Below are 20,309 nucleotides of genomic sequence, written 5' to 3'. Positions count from 1 at the left end.
ACACTCAACATTTCAATATTACAATTGAATTGAATTACCACAACAATTGTTTCGGTGAATTTATTGATCTTATCATATATTTAATATCAGGCTTGTTAAATTGCAGGATGGAAGATTAAGTGACAACTGGAGCACGATAATACCTACCTATTTAATGACGGAACCCATAAATACCATGCAGTGTAAACCAACATCGCGGTTTGTGTTTATTAAGACCATGAAAACAGGTGGAAGTACAACATCAAATATTCTAATGCGATATGGCATATCAAACAATCTTCACACATTTTCATATAGCACGAAGAATCTTAATTGTTTCAATTCTACTGTCTTTGACTTTATGGCTATACACATGCGTTATAACAGGACCTGGATGAACAATTCTGTACCGGATGCGAAATATTTAACAATTCTCAGATCACCATTTGGCCAATTACCATCGGCATTTTACTTTTTCAAGTTTGCAAGACCCTTGCTAAATTCTACTGACCCATTTCGTCAATATATTGAACATCTCGATAGTTACCATAACTTTACAGAAGTACATCACCAGCACCGAAATGGACAAATGTGGTTCTTAAATCCGGAATTTGAAGACGAAGACCAAGATAATGTAACAATGATAAAACGTGCAATCAGACGAATTGACAGAGAGATGGATTTTGTGATAATTTTGGACCATTATGACGAGTCATTGGTGGTATTAAAACAAATAATGTGTTGGGAAGACGAGGATATAATTTACCACATAACTAAAAAAAGTAAACAAAAAAGAAACCCAATGACTACATCTATGAAAACAAATATCAGGAAATGGAGTTTAGCAGACACGCTTTTGTTTGATCATTTTAATCTTTCATTGTGGGAGAAAGTGGCTAATTATGATGGCGATTTCAATGCCGATCTCGAAAGATTCCGTTCCAAAAATCTAAAAGCGTCATTAGAATGTTCACATAAAAAGATTTATAGTGCTGGTACATATTGTTGGAAACTTATTAATGATACGCCACGATTACGATTGTTTGCCCTTAATCAGCAAAGATGGGAATCCAATGAAAACAAATGTGTCTGATTTTGCACAGTTATTCAACACATTATTTAAACACGTGTTATATATTATAAAATATATTATTCGTTGTGTAGTGTTATTTTTTGTTAACATTTGACTTACCCACATTGCTGATGTTAAATTGTGTTTTTTAACATTCTCACATTTTAGATGTTAATTTGTAATAGTGGTTGCAAATAAAATAATAAATAATGTTTCTATCTGAACAAATTAACTTGTTGGAATAAACATGTTTGATATGGTATTACTAGCAAGCTGTAGTATTGTGTGGTGGAGGTGATAGAAGGGTTGTTGATGTAACAACGCATACTTCCTGTCAATAAAGGATTGAAAACATTTCATACATCTTTTAATATCATTTGCATGTCTTTTGGCCATAAATGTCACGTGTTGGATTTTTGCAACGAAACATTCTGATTATATATTAAACTCGTTTCGGTATCCCACATGTATTTTGCATAAAACAATAGCATATTCTAAATCAATATATACTTATTTATCAGACTGTGATATCACAAAGGAATTGTAATGTAATGTACAATGTGCATTTTGTAATTGAATCCTAATTTGTTATCCAAGTATATGGAAGCATTGTGGTAAATCTTGTATTGTTCATATGCAATTTAATCTCGCTATTTCGACTATAACATAATCTGTTATAAAACCATAATCATATATGTGTATTGGGATCTGAAACAAATGTTTTAAATAGCATTATTAATTAAACCATGGGTGGTAAGTAATTATAGTGAGTTGAAGTAGCAGTGATTTCGAATACATACCAAGTCGAATAGAGGTTTGGTAGAAATAAACGTGTAAAGCTAGTGAATCTGCAATACTTTATTAATTCCAATGTTACAAGTTACCTGTTTATATTAAGTAGATAACTCATACCATAACCGGATGCAACCAATGCTAACCCAAACGTGAACAATAAAATAACAACTGTGACTTATCCCCAACCAAATGTAGCCAACTGTTCATTAAAATGCTTCACACTTCACCAAATGTGGCCATTTTTGGACTACATGTGACAATTATGTAACCAAACATACTGTCCAAATTTGATCAATATTTCCCAAGCTATGTCATTGAATCACGTGTGTTATGCAACACTACGTAGAATATGTCAGTAATTGAATTATACATCGTTATTCGATGCATAAATGTATATCAACAATTTAGTATATGATTACAAAAATGAAATAACTTAGCTACTTTGTTATGTTGTAGAGAATGCCTAACAAAGAACTAGTTGCAATATATAATCTGATTTTATACGGTGAAATCCAGAATTACAATTTTATTGTAACATATTTAACAATTGTAAGGAAGCGCGCCACCACTTTTAAATATGAATCAGAATATATCCGACTGTAGGAGGCAGTGTTCAGACGGCACAAGTCTGAGAAACACTTTTGTTTACAGGAAGAGTTGCAAAAAATAAAATAAAATATTCCAAAATAAAAAAAAAAAGATGAGAGACTGGAGGGACATATTGTCACATATTGTCAGCGTATGGTGAATTCTTGTGCTGATACTTGTAAATGCTTTTCACCAATTAAATAATTCTGAAGCATCCAATTCAGCACAGTGAAATCCGGAGGACGGGAAGATTTTGTTATTCATACGCAGCCATCTCTATCTACCTCTCTACCGGGTTCAATGTCTTGTATATGGTTTTGAATGTGTGTGAGTATTGTTGTCTACAAATGTGTCTTTTTATAATTCTTTTGTATAATCATAACCGTCATGTTAATCTCCATATCGTACTCGAAATTTAAGTTATTATCTGCTTAGGACACAGGAATTGAATGGGGATTTATTGGTGATTAAACCTTTCATTTTGAGTTGATTCTATTTGTAATCCTTGGTGATAAGAACTCCCCTGAAAGTAACTGTGTATTGGTTTGAACATAGATCTCATATTGTATAAGCGATATTTGCTGGATCCCACCTGTATGAGAGCGGTATATCTTCTTCTCTTATTTGAGAAATACATTGGAGAAGATTGACCACAGTCAATCACCCTCATCGAGAGTAAAATTAAATCAGAACATAGATTTATGTGATTTATAAATTATTATAGGACATGACATGACACTGTGGTCGGAAAACCCAACAAATTAAATCAAGGCTTGTGAAATTGTTGCTATTATATATGTGAATATGCATATGTCGGCCCATCAAGGTTGCCCACAGTATTTCGCAACCGTTGTTTGCCAACTTTGGCATCATCATCATTCATTTCTCTATACAAGATGTTATTAATGCCAATAATAGATGAATCAATACAATCTATCTGGAAAGCTTGTCATAGTAAATACATGAATCACTGCCAAATCATCATTTTTGTAAAGTAAAAGAAGGTATTATTTCCAGTGTTTTAACAAAACACTCATAATAATGATTTACAATCAAACACTAAACAAGTAACCAGGTGTAACTCCTCGGAATTTTGTTTTGTATATTCTTTAACTGAGTTCATAATTATTTTGAAATTGTTACTCCAATGAATATAGAAAGGTTCCTTGAACTCGGGTCTTTATGGTATTATCTTTCGAGTATCACGTGGAATAATGTTCAGATCCACATAAATAAAATGCCCAACAGGGCATAATTGAATAAATGGGATGAACAATCACAGTCAGTTGTATTGACACTATTTGCGACAGGCCATGAATATTTAAATTAAAACAACGCAATCGTTGAGCAATATGTTTGACGTTAGTATAAATATAATTTACACACGTTATAACGTTATAAATAATCACACTTTATTTTATTTACCAAGCATTCTATACTATTAAAGATGTTAATCATTTTATTGTCTATAAACAATATATAATATTTAAACAATTACAATTTTGATTTTGTATTCTATGAACATAATCATTAGTAAATAAATGATATAACATACACTGTATACAGGATAAACAAATGTTATAATAAATTAATTATAAATGTATTATCAGGAATGTATTACATTGTAAATTTTATAACGATGTATATAAGAATGCAAATCTAATGAGTTCTAATTTAGGCTCTTGAAATCTAACACTCATTACAACACTTCAAATAAGTTTAAAATACACAACTATTACAATACTATTCACACTTTCTTCTATGCTATCGATAAAGAGCCATTGCTCGAAACGTCTAGCTATTTGTAATAGTTATTTAGGACTACGATTACCAAATATTATCTTCTATATATCATATTTATCAGTCCGAGCAGCGTTTATTTATTTATAAACTACTTTTAAAATACTACACTGATTTGTTGGCATAGTATGATTACACAACAATATTTTTGCAGTTTACCTGACAGGTATTTTAATTAGTAAATTAAGAAACCAAGATGACCTCCCTTGTCCACAAAACTATATATTTTCGGAAAGCTTATTGTATGAATTTTAAAATTTAGTTATTATTATTTTTGTTATATTATTTTTTATTTTTTATGGACACTGTAGTTCGAAATGTGCACAAAAAAGTGCTTTTTTGGTCAAAAGTGAGTAAAAATAATTAGCTTTTAAACCATGCTTCTGTTTCCTGTCAAAATTGGTTTATGGGTTCAACTTTTTACTATGAAGAAAGTGCCGTCTTGAAAACTGTCTACCAGTTGTCAATTTTGCAGGCCAGCAGCACAAATTTCACTACTTCAAGTTTATGCATAAATTAACACCTAGGCTAGTTGTCTGAACGATTGCTGTAACACTATTCAACTAAAAGCAATGCCCCGACGGCGTTTTGAAGATAAACACATTATCAATCATTTGTGAAAATTTCAAAACAAAAGGTCAAAGCGTCTAGGAGCTATTTTTTTTTAAATTCTGGGATGTGCACTAAAAACAAGCTGAGATAATTGCTAATTTGCTTAACAATTCACTCAGTAAGAAATTTGCTAATCCTCATAATTAAAATGGATGTAACAGTTCCAAATTTAAATGTATTATCGTTTTGTTAAAAGTTAAATATATTGCATAATATGGAAATCCCGTCAATTTTGTACCATGTTTCTTTTTTTTATTATTTATGCACAGCCTTGCTAAATCTTGCTAAGCATTCCAAAGAGAGAATGTTTGCATCTGTTATCTATATTTTAAAATCGTATTTTGAGTGTGTTCCACTATTCACAATTCTACAAAATGTTAAGTCTATAGCCAAGACTGTATCTATAACTCCTACACTACAATGAATTTGTTCTGTATGGCTAGATGTACACATTTAAAGAACACATTCGTGATACGTACGACAGTACACTGAATATAGACTTTAAGCAGTATGCGGATCAATTTTGCGTTTTCGTTGGATTATCGTCATAGAAGTCGCAAATTGCACATCGATCAATTACAAATATCACGTGTTACATTTATTGTTTGTGAAGTCAGGAATATTGCATCGACAAATCTATTGTATATCCATACTTTTACTTATTTTGATTTAAATCAAGTTGATAATATTGCATGGATGGCACAAATAAACAACAAGTTGATATGTCTGACTATGACTGCTGGTTAAATGTTGCTTATAGTCTAAGGACCAGAGTATGAGAAGTATACAAATCAGTGCCTCTAACTATCTATATTATTTGAGGTGGCATTTTACTTTTATGCCTAACTTTTGTATCACGCATTAATTAACTCTCGATAAAAGATCGGTGGGAGTGTATTGTTCTTCGCAGTTGGAATTTAGACAGATGGGCACACGTATACGCAACAATGTTACAGCAAGATATTCTAATAAGACAGCCAAGCCACTTTTAATACGTACCCGAAACGCCATGTTGCTAATACTGTTAAAAAAACTTCTATTAGGTAATGACTTATTTGTTAATCAAACTTTTCCAGAAGGAATTAGTTTCCAACATTTCCATTTGCTCAGAATCCCTTGCAATTTCCCCGAATTCGCCGTTCCAGATATGGCTTTCGACGAGTTTCTTATGGTTACCAAAATCGTAATTCTATTATTGGGACCACTCGTCCAGGGAATTTCCAGTAATTGACGGCTTTCTAGTAATTTATGTATTTCTGATTTATTTACTTGTGCGTCCTTTAAATACTGCATTTATTAGATGCAAACAATATAATATTATAAATATATAGTTTTAAGCCAAGGACGATTGGACTATAGTTTTGTCGAACATTTTCGCACGATAAAAGATAGCAAATAATATATATCCTTGCTGTATACCAACATAATGTGTCATATCGAATGCGCGTGTTTTATTGCTATTAACTACTGTAACAATAAATCTCTCGCCGCAGAAGTGAACATTATTTCATCTACGAACTAGGTAAACCGCTATCATGGAATGAGACTTTCTTCTAAAATTACATTTGAAAATAAATATTGTGTCATAAACACCCTAACTTTTAGCAATCTGACGGAGTTGATCAGTATATATTAATGCATAACATAGTTACTCAGAAATACGACGTAGCTTGAACGAGATAAGACAACAATGTAGAAGAAAGTCATTCATTGGGTTTTGTGTTTAGCAAGTTCAAATGTTTAGAAAACGATTACGCGGATACGGTATTACAAATAAATCTGGCGAATGTTAAGTGACGATGATTTATTTCATAAAATTAAAAAAAAATTCTCAAATTGTAATTTATGCCAGTTTTAAATTTGAATAAACTACCTGTTCTTTTATACTGAGCATATTGATTCCCTGTCACAAAGGTGTTAACGAGATTCAAAGATTTGCACTTTGCGGTTATATATAGTCATGTTTCACACTTTTTGATATTAGTGCGAGCTTTACCTCGATAAAAATCTTAGACACTATAGTTTGCAGAATTCATAAGTTATAGTCTACCAGCGGGAGAGTTGTTATCTATTATTGACAATAATTTGAAGTAACAGTGAATATATGTAATGCAATTGGACAAACTTGCTTCCTATAAACGAAATAAAAACATTCGCGGATTGTGCTGTTTATCCAATTATTCATGTTATGCATATCTTTCACAGATTTTACACCTAACATTTACCTGGCAAGTTGTGTGATTTAATATAACACGATTAGCTGAAAACAAGTACAATGTGGATTTTACGATAAACAGCGCCATTCAGCATTTTGCTTTGTTCAAATGTAATATGACGTCACATAATCTTTTTTTTTGAAAATATCTGTTTTAATACTTTTCTTTCAAGTCCAGCCGCTCAGTTATTTGAATGTCGACTATGACGTCATATTATATTGTGCACATCTAAGCAAATGCGATTTAGATGTTTTCTATTTTTAACGTGTGAACCTGTTTTTAATGCCTGATTATATTCTATATTTAAATCTATTTTGGCAGTGATTCATTGATTTCGCTTAATACGAATCCTCAACTCGGCATTAAAAACCATTGGTGGTTCTTACAGTGCCGACCTAATTTCTATGCATGATACGTATGTACGGCAAATCTGAGTCCTGTAAGCCTTATTGGCGTTTCGGCTACGTATTACTGACTTACAAATCCCTTTCTATCTTTACAATATGTTTATAATTTTCTTTTATAATTCTGACACATGTGTTTTTTTTATATTTGTATTCTTGCATTTTATTTCATCTTTAGATTTGGCGTGATGACATTTCTATTTTCGTAACAATATAAACAGAAACTGGTTCTAATTACTATATATGACTTACCATTTATTGTCAAGTCCGAGTCTCGTGGTATGAAACGACTGTTTTGCACATGTTGTTTTGGTTTGCATCTCACAATTGCTTTAGGGTGAATATTTGGATTCAGTATACTTTATGTACGATTATGAAAAGTATTTGTTAAACAATTCTGGTTGACATTGGATTTAATATATAATACATGCCAATGCTGTGTTAGCAATACAATAATATGATAAATGACTGTTGGCTTCGTTCTGTGTACTTACACATTTTCTATGGGGTAATCCGCAATTGTACTTCGTAATCCAAAAAACTCTCGATATATGCCGCCGATTTTCTGGGGGTATGGACAATATATTATGTGAGATTTAAGTTATTGACAAATATTAAAGTTATATTCAATCTGTCCGTGAACAAGACATTAATTGTAGAATAAACATCTGGAAAATCGGTTCTGCACATTAAATGTCTATTATTCAGATGACAATTATATTTTCTATATCATAAATTAATCACTTGTAATCTGTGTTTTTTTAATGGGAATATGGTGTATTGCTGTATGTGGATTATGCTGTCCATAAGCTACATAGATGAGAAGTTCACTACCAATGCGATGAATTATACAGTATTGCTATGGGATTACCGACATAATACAAGTAGGTCTTCATTCTCAAAATAGCAATAACCATAGCTGGTAATCTACATTATAATTATTTCTAGTTACCAAAGTTTCGTTTGTTATGTACCGTTAACTTATATTTCGTTGCATTTATTTCATTAACTAACGTCATTCCCCGTGGCTGGATATACTCAAATGATTTACTATATTATTTTAAATGGCATTCCACGTTGTCATACGCTTCAAATGAATCTGCGGCTACTATTTAGCGGATAAACCTTATTCGCAAAAACTCACCAGATACGAATGAATTTATGTGTTAAGAAAAATCACATTATTTATATAGATCTATAGATGAATATAACGGGATGAAATATGAAATTTTGATCGATGCGCGTGAGTAAACAGTGATTAATACGTACGTGTGATGCATAGATTGTGCAATTAAATAACGATTAGAGATTAATTGAAAAAATGATTGACTATTATAGATGTTGGACTTTTGTATATGAGTAATGTATTGTACAATTTAATGTGAAGGTATGTTTATATTACATTTATTATCCAACTCTTGTGCATTGTAAATATCGACATGACTACAGCCTCGAATAATTAGGTCCCATTTGTACAAATACAATTGTTTCAAATTACGTGATAAACAGGAGGAACATGGTCAGCTAGATGCAATGATAGAGAGCGAATAAGAATGTCTTCCCAAATATACTACATATATCGGGTTTCATCGAGAGGAATCTATATGAATTTCATCCAAAGTCCAGCAGGCAGTAGTAACAGTTATAATTTAGGAAAAACGTAGTTGTCATAAAAAGCACTATTACGTTCTCCAATATCGCCATTATGAAACCGAACCGTTTGAAGACCGTCTGTGCAATGTTGACTGATTTATCTATACGTTTGTTCTAAATACAGAGATGTGATCAAAGGGGTTCTTGAATGGTAAGTGCGGAGTCATGGAGGGCCTAGCTTTTGAGTGGAAAAGTTTCTGGAGACTCTATTTTTTTGATAAGCGAGATAATCGGACAAGATTTTGACAAGACGATAAATTTAGCTGGCTCGAGAAATAAGTGTAGTCTTTAATTAAATAATGAACGTATCATAACCTTGAATCGCAACAAAGGAGAATGTAACGGCTTAAGGTCGAAGATACTCTTGTGTCAATAATACACTACAAAGTTACAGTATCAAGGCATATGTGTTCAGCAATCTGTACAACTTTTTGTTTGTTTTGATAAATTTGATTGCCTATTTGTATTCGTGTTCGGCAATATTAAGTTCAAGTGAAACTATTTGCACTAGCATTCGGGCTTATCCAGGCTATCGGGGCGGTGTCACCGTTTTGCCGAGGTAAGATACTGGAGGACTCGGGACGACGGCATATTGATGTATTTTAGTGAAGGACTGAATGTTTAATTAGCAAGATATTTTTGTAGTGTGTATTTGGTTGAGCGGATCGAGCGAGGCAGCAAACTCACAACTATGCGCGGCGGTGTTTCTAAATCACGATCATTTATGCCGCAACTTTCCTAATCTATGTCAATAAATATCGGTGACCTCATGCTAAAATTGAATTCAAAACCGCATACAAAATTACATTACCCATTCGTGCTTCAGTCACAGGTTTCATCGCACATTTCTTCGCTAGTGTAATCCCTATGGACTTAAAAGTACACGGCCAAGTGTGACGTCAGTCCGCGCTAGAGAATGTTGTTATACGTGATTTATTTGTCTTCTTTTTTTAAATCCCAATCTCTGATTGATGCATTCCCACGAAACGACTCGACTAGCAGTGCACACCACCCAAAGCACAGGGTCTTGTAAACGTGATGACATTTTTTTTTGCATAGTCGCCAACTCTGTGTCAGAAACGTTATGTTATGGAAGAACTCTTTCAATAGTTACCTTAAAAATATCAGTGCATGTTTGAGTAAGTTTACGCGTCAGATTTATTGATTACAGTCACTAGAATCGGTATTTAAAGTTTGTATAAATTCATTTATCTTTAACAACATTCGTATATGAATACTCTGCACGTCGCCATATTGAATCAATGTAAACGCTCACTTGGTTGAAAGGGACGTCCTAAATTAGGTGTTCAACATGACGTGTATGGTACGTTGTATCTCGTTTGAAGTTGGATTAGTGGATAACAGTTCTAATATATAAACAAATTTACGCTTTCAACTCTTGGGCTTACCGTTTTACGTATTTTGCTTAAATTGCCCTAATTCTAACAATTGGGAGTTTGTGCAGGTAGGGTATGATTACTTTACCTTATATAACACCCGCGCACTGACTTCAATCTATGTGTTTGAATTGACAACAAATCGGACAGGTTGAAGTTCTATCAATGGAATGTTGTGATTTTATTAAGTGTTCATGTTAATGTATAAGCTGCAATCAACATTGCGGGTTACAATCAAGGTGGTAACATTTTATAAGTGATTAGTTCTTTCACCAATCGATTTAACATTGTGTAGTATTTATGGCTAAGAAGCTGTCATTGTGGGTTTTTTTTTGCATTAACAAATATGTTGCTTATTGCCGTTTCTCCGTTTTACCATCTGTAGACTTCCTATTGCCAAACGTCAAGGCTTATTGAGCCTGATTTGAGCTGATGCACTTTCAGAGTTTTGATTGGTCGACTGATTTGGCAGCCATATATGAAGTTAAACTAGAGGTTATGAGTCTAGGCATTCTGTTTTCTTTGTTGTAAAATTATTAATATCTGGGCTACTTATTTTACGGATAAAAACGTCAGCAGACACATGCATTTCCCTGCCTTATTTGACTACAAATGTTTTGAGGACAAAATTACAGATGAAGAATCGACTGTGAAATACGTTTTTAATATAATGCATTCGTTGCGCATATATTCATAGTTTTGTTTACGGCATATCATGCATCATTCACGAGTAAAATGAGAAAATCCACGCTAGTCTGGAACACTCTGGCCTTTGATACTTGATTGATATTTGCTGTATACGTGCATTTCTCAGATATTATCATATGATTAATAACAGTATTATATTAGTTATAATGTATCTGCATATAGGTTACATTTACAAACCATCTATACCATTAATGACTTGCCTCTAACCAGTAATACTGCTTGCAGCTTTATATATTTTCGGTTGCTTAATGCAAGAATAATTTACAAAATTATAATCCAAGAAAACTTGTTTCTCCGATTATACGGTGGTGAACCTGTATTGAGAATAATTACATATTTCGGAGGATAATTTCAAAACTTGTAGAACCACACTCGTCCTACGATTAACCTTGACAAATATGTGAATTAATTGATTTTTACAAAATAAGGTTATATGAATTCCTGGTCACTCATTGTCATCTTGAAATTCATTTATTTGTATATTTTGAATGAACTTGGCCATTATTGTGGTTGCGTTGTTTTTTCCCTAAAGAATTTGAAAATATTTCGTACCGGAATCCATCTCTCCAGAGTGTTAGCGCAAACTACAAAATGTGTTTTATCAGCGATATTTTCAACGATAACGATACTATTTATATATTCTTGCTAAAACATCTGACAAATGATCATGGGTAAGCCACTTCTTAGAAAAACTATTATCTAAAGATACGCATTTTACGACCATTATCTGTCTTGGTTGGTGATCTGTATCTGTTTCATTATGGTCCCCTGTGATCATCTTTGTAAAATGAATACCAGTCGAAATAAGTTCTTCAAAATGCCTGGCCTAACGAATGAGCCGGAAATTGTATGGTCTCGATAAATGAGATCATTAATAATTCCTGAATTTTAATCTCAATAATAGTTCCCGTAAGTTGGATAAGTGATGTGTTTGCCTTAAGATGAGAACAATCCAGGTACAATAAATTATTTTGACTTTTTTTAGAAGTGATTAGGCCAATCCGATTTCGAACTTTGAATTTCGCATGTTGGTATGTGATATAAGACATGCGTGTAACCCGCTTTGGCAGGTTGATGGCGCAAAACTTCGTGCTGATATACACTGCTAATTACCTCACGGATTTTGAAAGGGCCTCGTAGAGCAATTAGCATTAACATTCACACGCTTTGTTGCAGAATTAATTGTGGGTAAACATGATTACACTGCTATACAGATGATCGTGGATGTCTGCACTGTCTGTTTTGAGCCATAGGGTTTTATACAGAAACACATAATGTGGCGAGTGCCACATATGGAGCAGAAACTGTTTTTCGAAATAGTCATTACTTCTCTGATTTATATTTACGTAATGAGATTTACGTTGTTTATAGTTGTATTTTCCATATGCAAATTTTGTTGGATATGTTAACACTTTTCAAACAAATATCATGTCAAAATTAAAATCGTCTTTAGCAAATTACCTACTGGGTTATATTTAGAAACAGTATAAGTGCAGCCACACATGGTAACGGTAAATGAATGGAATGCATTTATAAGATGATATTATAAAAGTTGAATTATGAAAGTGGGTATTGATTTTTACAAGGTATGTTTTAAAGCAAATTTCCGATTCATTGCCATGAAATCAACGATGCATACACAAATATTCTGATTGAAATGACTTCAAAAGTCTGTAAATTGTGATGACCTTAATAACACTGATTAGTATATATGCATGACAACTATGTATGTCAACTATGTATGCCAAAGGCTATACCGATTCCATAATGATATAGATGATTCCTTTCTACATTCTGTTTACATTTACTATATCGGGATTCTCGTGTATTGTACAATCTAAGATCGTATCTGCAGGTTGGAGCTATAAATGAATACTAGTATAAATATATCAACAGATGGAACCCTGCCGTACGGATGATGTCATAACAGTTGGTGACCTTTCTTATTTCAATCTTACTCGCAGTATCGGTATATCTTTGAGATGGATTTTAATATTAGAAAATTGCATATTTACGTCAGTTGAGGTGCTGATGTTTAGCACAGTGAATTTGCTTCTTAGAATTCTACCTAAGACCACCACTTCTATATTTTGTGGAAAAAACACGAGACACATTGTAAAGTCAGGTTTGAAGTCCCAAAGCCACTCCCATATATATTTTGTCATAAATAGAAAGCTTAAACATTTTATAATAAAATACAAAATAAATAAAACCCTCCGAATAAGTACGACGACATATATATTTTTTCCTGATTTGAGCATATACTAGTATGCAAACACATGTGAATATATATATATATTCAAATGACAAACACAAATGACTAAATTGAATCATATCGGGCTAACTCGTCTGACACGAAACATACTTAGTGGTTATCCATATTTAGCGATTTTTCTTATTACATAATTCCGTGCTAAAATACGGCTAGTAATAATTCATTTACTTTATGCAAAAAATTGTCCGATTATTTCATAATCGTCGTGTGATTATTTCGTCATAGGCGTGTGTACGTGTGATAATAACTCTTCTACTAATACGGATTGGAAAACTATTTCATAATAAACCATCGTATAATTCGATACATCTGTTAATAGTTGTAAGGCGATATCAGTAATGCTGTTAAAATCCTTGGTCGGTCATAACAACCATCATATATCATAACAGTGTCTTCGTATGCGTTTAACACTGACTTTCACATGAAATTTGTTGAGGCGTTTGGCACAGAGCCATTGTGACGTGACATAAACCACTGTGTTTTAATAAAAAATGATTCTGTAGTAGCAGGGATATCGTCATAAGCTAGAGCGACTGTGGTGTCGTAGAGTGTGGTCTGTTTCAGGTATGCAACGGACACGACAGACTTAATGAGTTATTCTGCCGCGTCGTAGATTCGTAGATTCGTCGTAGAGTTTTTTTCGGATGGTGTGAACTGCACTGTTCGTCAAAGAGACCTAGTGCTCGAACCTTTCCATTAGAGCGCGTTCGTTCCATTACAGAGTGTTCCATTTGTTTGACATGAGAGCTATAATATATGAAGTGCAATGTATTGAAACCTTTTTGAGCATTTCAATTATTTAATTTGCCGTTGAATCCTCTTACATACTGCTATTTAAAAAAACGCCTTTAACTTCACTGTATTTACTTTATTTGACATGGGAGGTATCTTTTAATTCCATTAGAAACATGTTGAGTTTGGTTATAGTACCATATTATATATCTTATTCGTCATGAGAGCTATAGAATATATGTAGTACAGTGCATTGAAACCGTTTTGAAAATTTCAATTAATTAATTGGTGAAGCGATCTTTCCATTCCATTAGATACATGTCGCTCTTGGTTCCAAGATAGTAGCATAGATTATTTAGTTCGAGGGAGATTGTGATATTCGATATAGGAAAGGTACTAAAATAGTAGCATGTAATACATAGTTACTGGGAGATTTTAATATTTGATATTCAAATGATGGTACAAAAATATCAGCATATTACATCTTATTATAAACTGCTACACTCCAAAACACTAAACATAAAACTGGTTGCTTTTTTTAAAGCTTTTTAACAACATGGCATTCAAGATATCCAGTTATTATTACCAGATCTATAGTAGCTTGCTATTGCAGTTCAGTTATGCATTCGCAATGCCGTCCCATTTTCCTTGGTGCACTGCAATAGCTGAAACAATTATTAACTGTGGAATTCCAATGGCCATAAATATCTATATAAAATTAACATTAAACATAAATTATATAAAACCATGAATACAATCTTGTAATCATTTAACTAGTTATATTGATTAAAGCATTTACATTGACAGTTGTTAATATTAAACAACACTAAAATGTCAACCACTTTTGTCAGCCACGAACATGAAGTAATTCATGTTAATATATGAACATGTAGTTCATAGCAATCAGTCAAGGCAAGAACAAATTTATATTCTGATTGGTCATTTGTAAAGTCGGTTAGGTCAGGGCTTATTAAGTTTATTTAGCAAAACAATTAACACAATAACGATAATTAGCACATTGCATTGTTATTTAAATTAGCCGAGAATATACTTTAATTTCATGAAGTGAACACTGGTATAAAAATACCAAGTCTTAGTTTTATATGTAGCAAATATCCCATTGATCATTATTGTTAGGCCTGGTCCTCGGGATTAATAATATTGCTCCAATACACCAATAAATTAAATAGGGGCACTTTTAAATTTCAGAAATGTTGTTGGTAATACTATTTAATTGTTATATGTATAAATAGTTTAAACAATCATCTGTTACAGCAAGTATTGTAGCATCAAGTTAAAAAAATAGCATTTCAGTAAATGAATGGCCTCCAAAAAATTGTTGGAATGAAAAATTGTACACACAATGTAGCGTTACAGTTTTAATTTATGTCTAGTGTCTTGATCATTACTATATATAGCACAATACAAGTAAATGATTTTTTATTAAATTATTGAAAAATATCCCATGTTCGCTAAGTCGGAAAAATGAACTCTGGACATAAATAATACATGCGATGTGTCCGCTTTGGAACAACTTCACAGTGATTGTCAACTCGGCGGTATACGTGAATGCTCACTTAACATAAATCTTAACATAGATCCAATTCAGTTTGAAAAAATGATTTGATAAGCACAATAATAATTCGTCAGAGCGTTACATCATAAATATGACGTCGTTCCAATTTAACAACCCTGCATCTGGATTATTGAATATTTATCACATAGTGTATACATTAGTACAACATTACTAGTGATTAATATTCTTTAATCTTGCAATGGCTTTAATTGGTCGAGGTATGACACGTCATCACGCAAAATATGACGGAGTAATGAAGCAATAGCATATGCAACAAAGGATTAGCAACGTCGCAAACGTTGCTGAAACAGATGGATAAGTAATGAATAATAGATAGATGCCCGATAGTAGAACCAACATTAGGGACATATTGTAAAGCAAAGATTTCATTTCAAAATTATGAACATGACGGGGGTGTTGTCAAAGACAATGCAGAAATGATTCAGAAGTAATTCATTTCGTTCTTTGTGTCCCATGTGCACCTGCCACCAACACTGTCTTTGTAGTCATGTCTAAGGAGAACATAATATAATAGAAATTGAATACCTTAAGACTGTATACATACGCCATAATGTAGATAACGTTCAGCGGCAAGTTTTTGAGAAAGTAACAATTATGTATGAAACACAAACTATAGAAAGAAATTCTAGTGGGACAGCTTTACGATGTGTATGAAGTTTATATATATATATATATATATATTTGGGATATTTTATAAATGGTGGATACAACCGAGAATTAAATAGTGACGTCATAACGGGCATTTAGTATATGTGTCATCTTGAATCATTATGATTATCCACATATTTTAAAAAAAATATGCAATAGTATGCTTGTTTGTAATATTCCTTGTATTGTACATGTCTATTTCGTACAAGCTGTGTGTGTAAATCAAATCTGATATATTTGAAAGATAGATATTTAATATATGTATACGTACCTGTGAAATATATGCATACTCTAAACAATATACGGCTACTACAGATACTTAATGCGCCACTACTTAAATGTAGGCTTCGGGGAGCACATAACATGTTCTCACTGCGTTGACATTACGCATTTTAGTGTATTCTATTATCAATCATTTGATTTGTGTGCATGTTTGTGCTGGTCGAGTATATAAGCCAAATTCAATATATGAATGCGTTTTCTTTTATTAGGAATTAAATTTATTTTATATCTCATGTTATCTCAATGCGTTCACATTTTTCATAGTCATGTTACGTTAAAGATAAATTTACCTCTTGAAAAATCGGCTACTGTTTTACTATATATTTATAACTAAAAACGCATGTTTAATTTCACCAAATTTAACAGCATTGTTTTGGTTGAAAGATGTTGAACAATGTCAACTAATAGTGTGATTCAGTAGCTATGCTAAACTACCATTACCTTGTTTTTGTACGATCTTCTAATCTTCTTTTTTTTCTAATGCTGAATCTTTAAAGCGAAATTTAACCTGAAGATAACCTTTACATCTGAATGTATCAGATGATTCAACCGATGTGACAAATATAGAATATTTATTAATTTATTGCTAATACTTGTTTGATACTGCTGCAAACTCTGTATATTCGTCCTATTGTTGCACGTTCACTGCAGCTGATGCCGCGTTGTCAGTGAGTGGGTGGATGGGTGTATTAATTGGCATCCACGGGAAAAGGTACGATTGCGTGTCAACTTACGTTGTGTATCCCTCACCAGGTTTGCAAATCATATACACATGATTGATTGGGCCCGTACAAGAAACGCGCATACTGATTTGAGGGATGTACCAATCTATCTCATGGGGCTGATAAGTTTGAATATATTATTGTTATATCAAATTTGTCTTCATCATTGTTTTAAACTATTGTATTCTGCTATGTTATTTTCGCATTTATGTTCAAGGACGCAAATAAATACATAAATTCGCATGAAAGTATCGTGGAAGGAATTAATTCTCAAAATATCTGAGCCAGTACATTTAATGACTTTCATCCTTGACTGTTAATTGTGAAAAAAAGTTCATATTCTAACATACTAGAAAATAGCAACGTCTGGCGTGGTTAAATTGCCAAAGGGTGACATGAACATCTTTTTATACACCCATTTTGTTTTCAAATCCAGACACTACTAAGAAATTGTTTAATTGGCCAACTTAGGTGGTTATTCGAGATCGTGGCGCCCCTTGGGGTGCTTTTAGTACAAATAAGAAAATGTCGCCGGGACGGAAATCTGTTGTAATGTGTCATATAGTGATAAATACGTTTGAGGAGAGCATTAACAGTTTCAGTTGTCAAAACCGCCGTAAGCCATTTTTACCATTTTATGGGATTAAATTCAAATCTATGATGAATGTCTTTTGACAATTGTAATTCAGTATGACTGCAGTGGCATTATAAAATGAAACTAACTGTCTTCCGATTATTAACTATGCGTTTAAGAAGGTATGGTACTCGAATTATTTATGTAATTTCACTTACGAGGCGATGTCACGTGGTACAGTACCATACATACATTCAATGTTGCGTATTTTAATTAATTGTTTAGATTACATATGTATTTGGTAAAAAAAACTATCCACGACAGTGTCACTGGTATTATCGGGAAACTGTTAAAGAGGCAATGAGAATATAGTTTGATTTAGTTTATTTTGACAGACATATAGAAGTGTTTGTTGGCGTAATAATGAAAACGTAATTGTTTCTATTTAAAGGAAAAAAATAGGTTTTATAATAATTTGTCGAATAAATACTATTGTTTCATGACAAACCATCGTTTTTTTAGGAAATACTACACTCTATTATCACTACCAAGATACAATATGAATCAACAGTATTGTTTAAACACGTTACAAAATATCGAATGTTATCCTACCTCTTTAGATGTATGTAATAATAAATAATTGATTTTTTTCATGGTTAATTTGATATATCATATTCTCTTTCAATTGTTTGTAATCTTGTATACAAATAAACTAAAAATGCTGCAGAGTTGTTGAAACAGTTACTTATTTTCGTTTCGCATAGTACAGATTTCTCATTGCACAGTACCTAGATAATCGGGATGGTATACACGGATTTAATGACGTCACTTTGCGCTATGGTCGGCATATTTTTTAAAAGGTGAATGATTGGACCGCTGTGACGCAGCGCCCCGCACGTTCGATTTTTGAGTGTATTACACGCGTCGCGCGGGGACCATATCGAACATGACTTGGTGCGGTAAATGTAGAGTTTTAATACTAATATGCATTAATGCAGTTCCACATCTAGACAAATGACATGATTAAACAGAATTCAAAACAAATGTTACGTTTGTGTGATACACACACGCAATCGAAACACTAGACAGAGGAAAGTGGGAAACCCGTCTTATAACAAAACACACATTCTGTATTGTACACTATGCATGTTACTTTAATCTATGACGTCATCGTATTCAAGGAAGGATATTGCGAATGCGGACATTATAAAACTTATCATTGTTACTCGTGGGGAATGTTTACATGTCTAGTAGTACGTCATTCTGCTATCGTTTTACCTACACGTGAACAACCAATGTATTGATTGATGCGAGTGCAGCTCGTGTGTATCTCGAATTAACATCTTAATGTTTTCTACGTTCAAATGTTAAAAGGTGATATTGAGAATTTCATAAATGACTTGCGAACTTTAGATGCATTGTGTTCATGTATTGAGATAAGGCAAAGTATTGAATGCATTGGAGCGCAGTTGGAGTACGCATACAACTTATTTGTGTATTCCATGCTATACTAAAGATTTCACGCTGCAGTTTGAGTCACACTCTATTTCTATATATTCATATATTTGTTGAATCAGAGTGTAGATATTGCACTTCAATTGGTCACCGTGATTAAATAGATTAACACAATGCACACTAAAATAAAGTACTTTTAGTCATCTTATGTCTTTCGTGTTTTTTGCGTCCTCAACACCAGTTATAGTGTTTATATGATAAATACATTTGAGACGGTGGCCTTTTGTACTTGAATGAAGTATTACTGTTAATTATTTACATTACACAACTTTTTTTGTAAGAGATGACTAATCTCTTAGTCTTTGATTCCTTAGTTAGTTAGCGCAAAAAAAACTTGTTTAATGTTTGATGCGTAGAACTGTTGTGTTATTATTCAATTTTTAAAAATTAGATAAATTCTGTCTATTCATTTTGTTTTTTATATTAGAGTGCGCGACTCATTGATTCTGTGTGTAAAACATACCTGCTTTTCTATTGTTTACATTGTCATCTATGAGGAGTTTAATTGTAATGTGAGACCTGTATTTTATAGTCTATGTCATGTAAAATCACTATCCTATGTACTATGTTTATAGTGCATGCATGTTTTAGATGCTAAGATGGCTACATCCAGGAAGTGATTTACACCTTCATCCCCAGGGGCCTATAAAGGGAGAGGAATGTTCGCGTACAACAGTTTAAATAAATGGTGTAAATCGTCATAGCACTTTGCGTATATCCCGCTTTTATTCGCTCATCTG

The 20,309-nt window shown here is 32.8% G+C and overlaps 1 protein-coding gene across 1 annotated transcript; it reads left to right on the top strand.

Annotated features, from left to right (window-relative positions):
- Positions 1 to 217: 217 nt before the first annotated feature.
- On the top strand, positions 218 to 1,072 carry LOC102806495 (galactosylceramide sulfotransferase-like). The gene has a single exon (XM_006821060.1). The coding sequence runs from the start codon at positions 218 to 220 to the stop codon at positions 1,070 to 1,072; it is 855 nt and encodes a 284-aa protein (XP_006821123.1).
- Positions 1,073 to 20,309: the final 19,237 nt, after the last annotated feature.

The sequence above is a fragment of the Saccoglossus kowalevskii genome, chromosome 16 (assembly GCF_978046115.1).
Source record: "Saccoglossus kowalevskii chromosome 16, keSacKowa6.1, whole genome shotgun sequence".
Taxonomy (NCBI): domain Eukaryota; kingdom Metazoa; phylum Hemichordata; class Enteropneusta; family Harrimaniidae; genus Saccoglossus; species Saccoglossus kowalevskii.
Note: the sequence above shows the minus strand (reverse complement) of the source record. Positions and strands in the feature narration are given on the sequence as shown.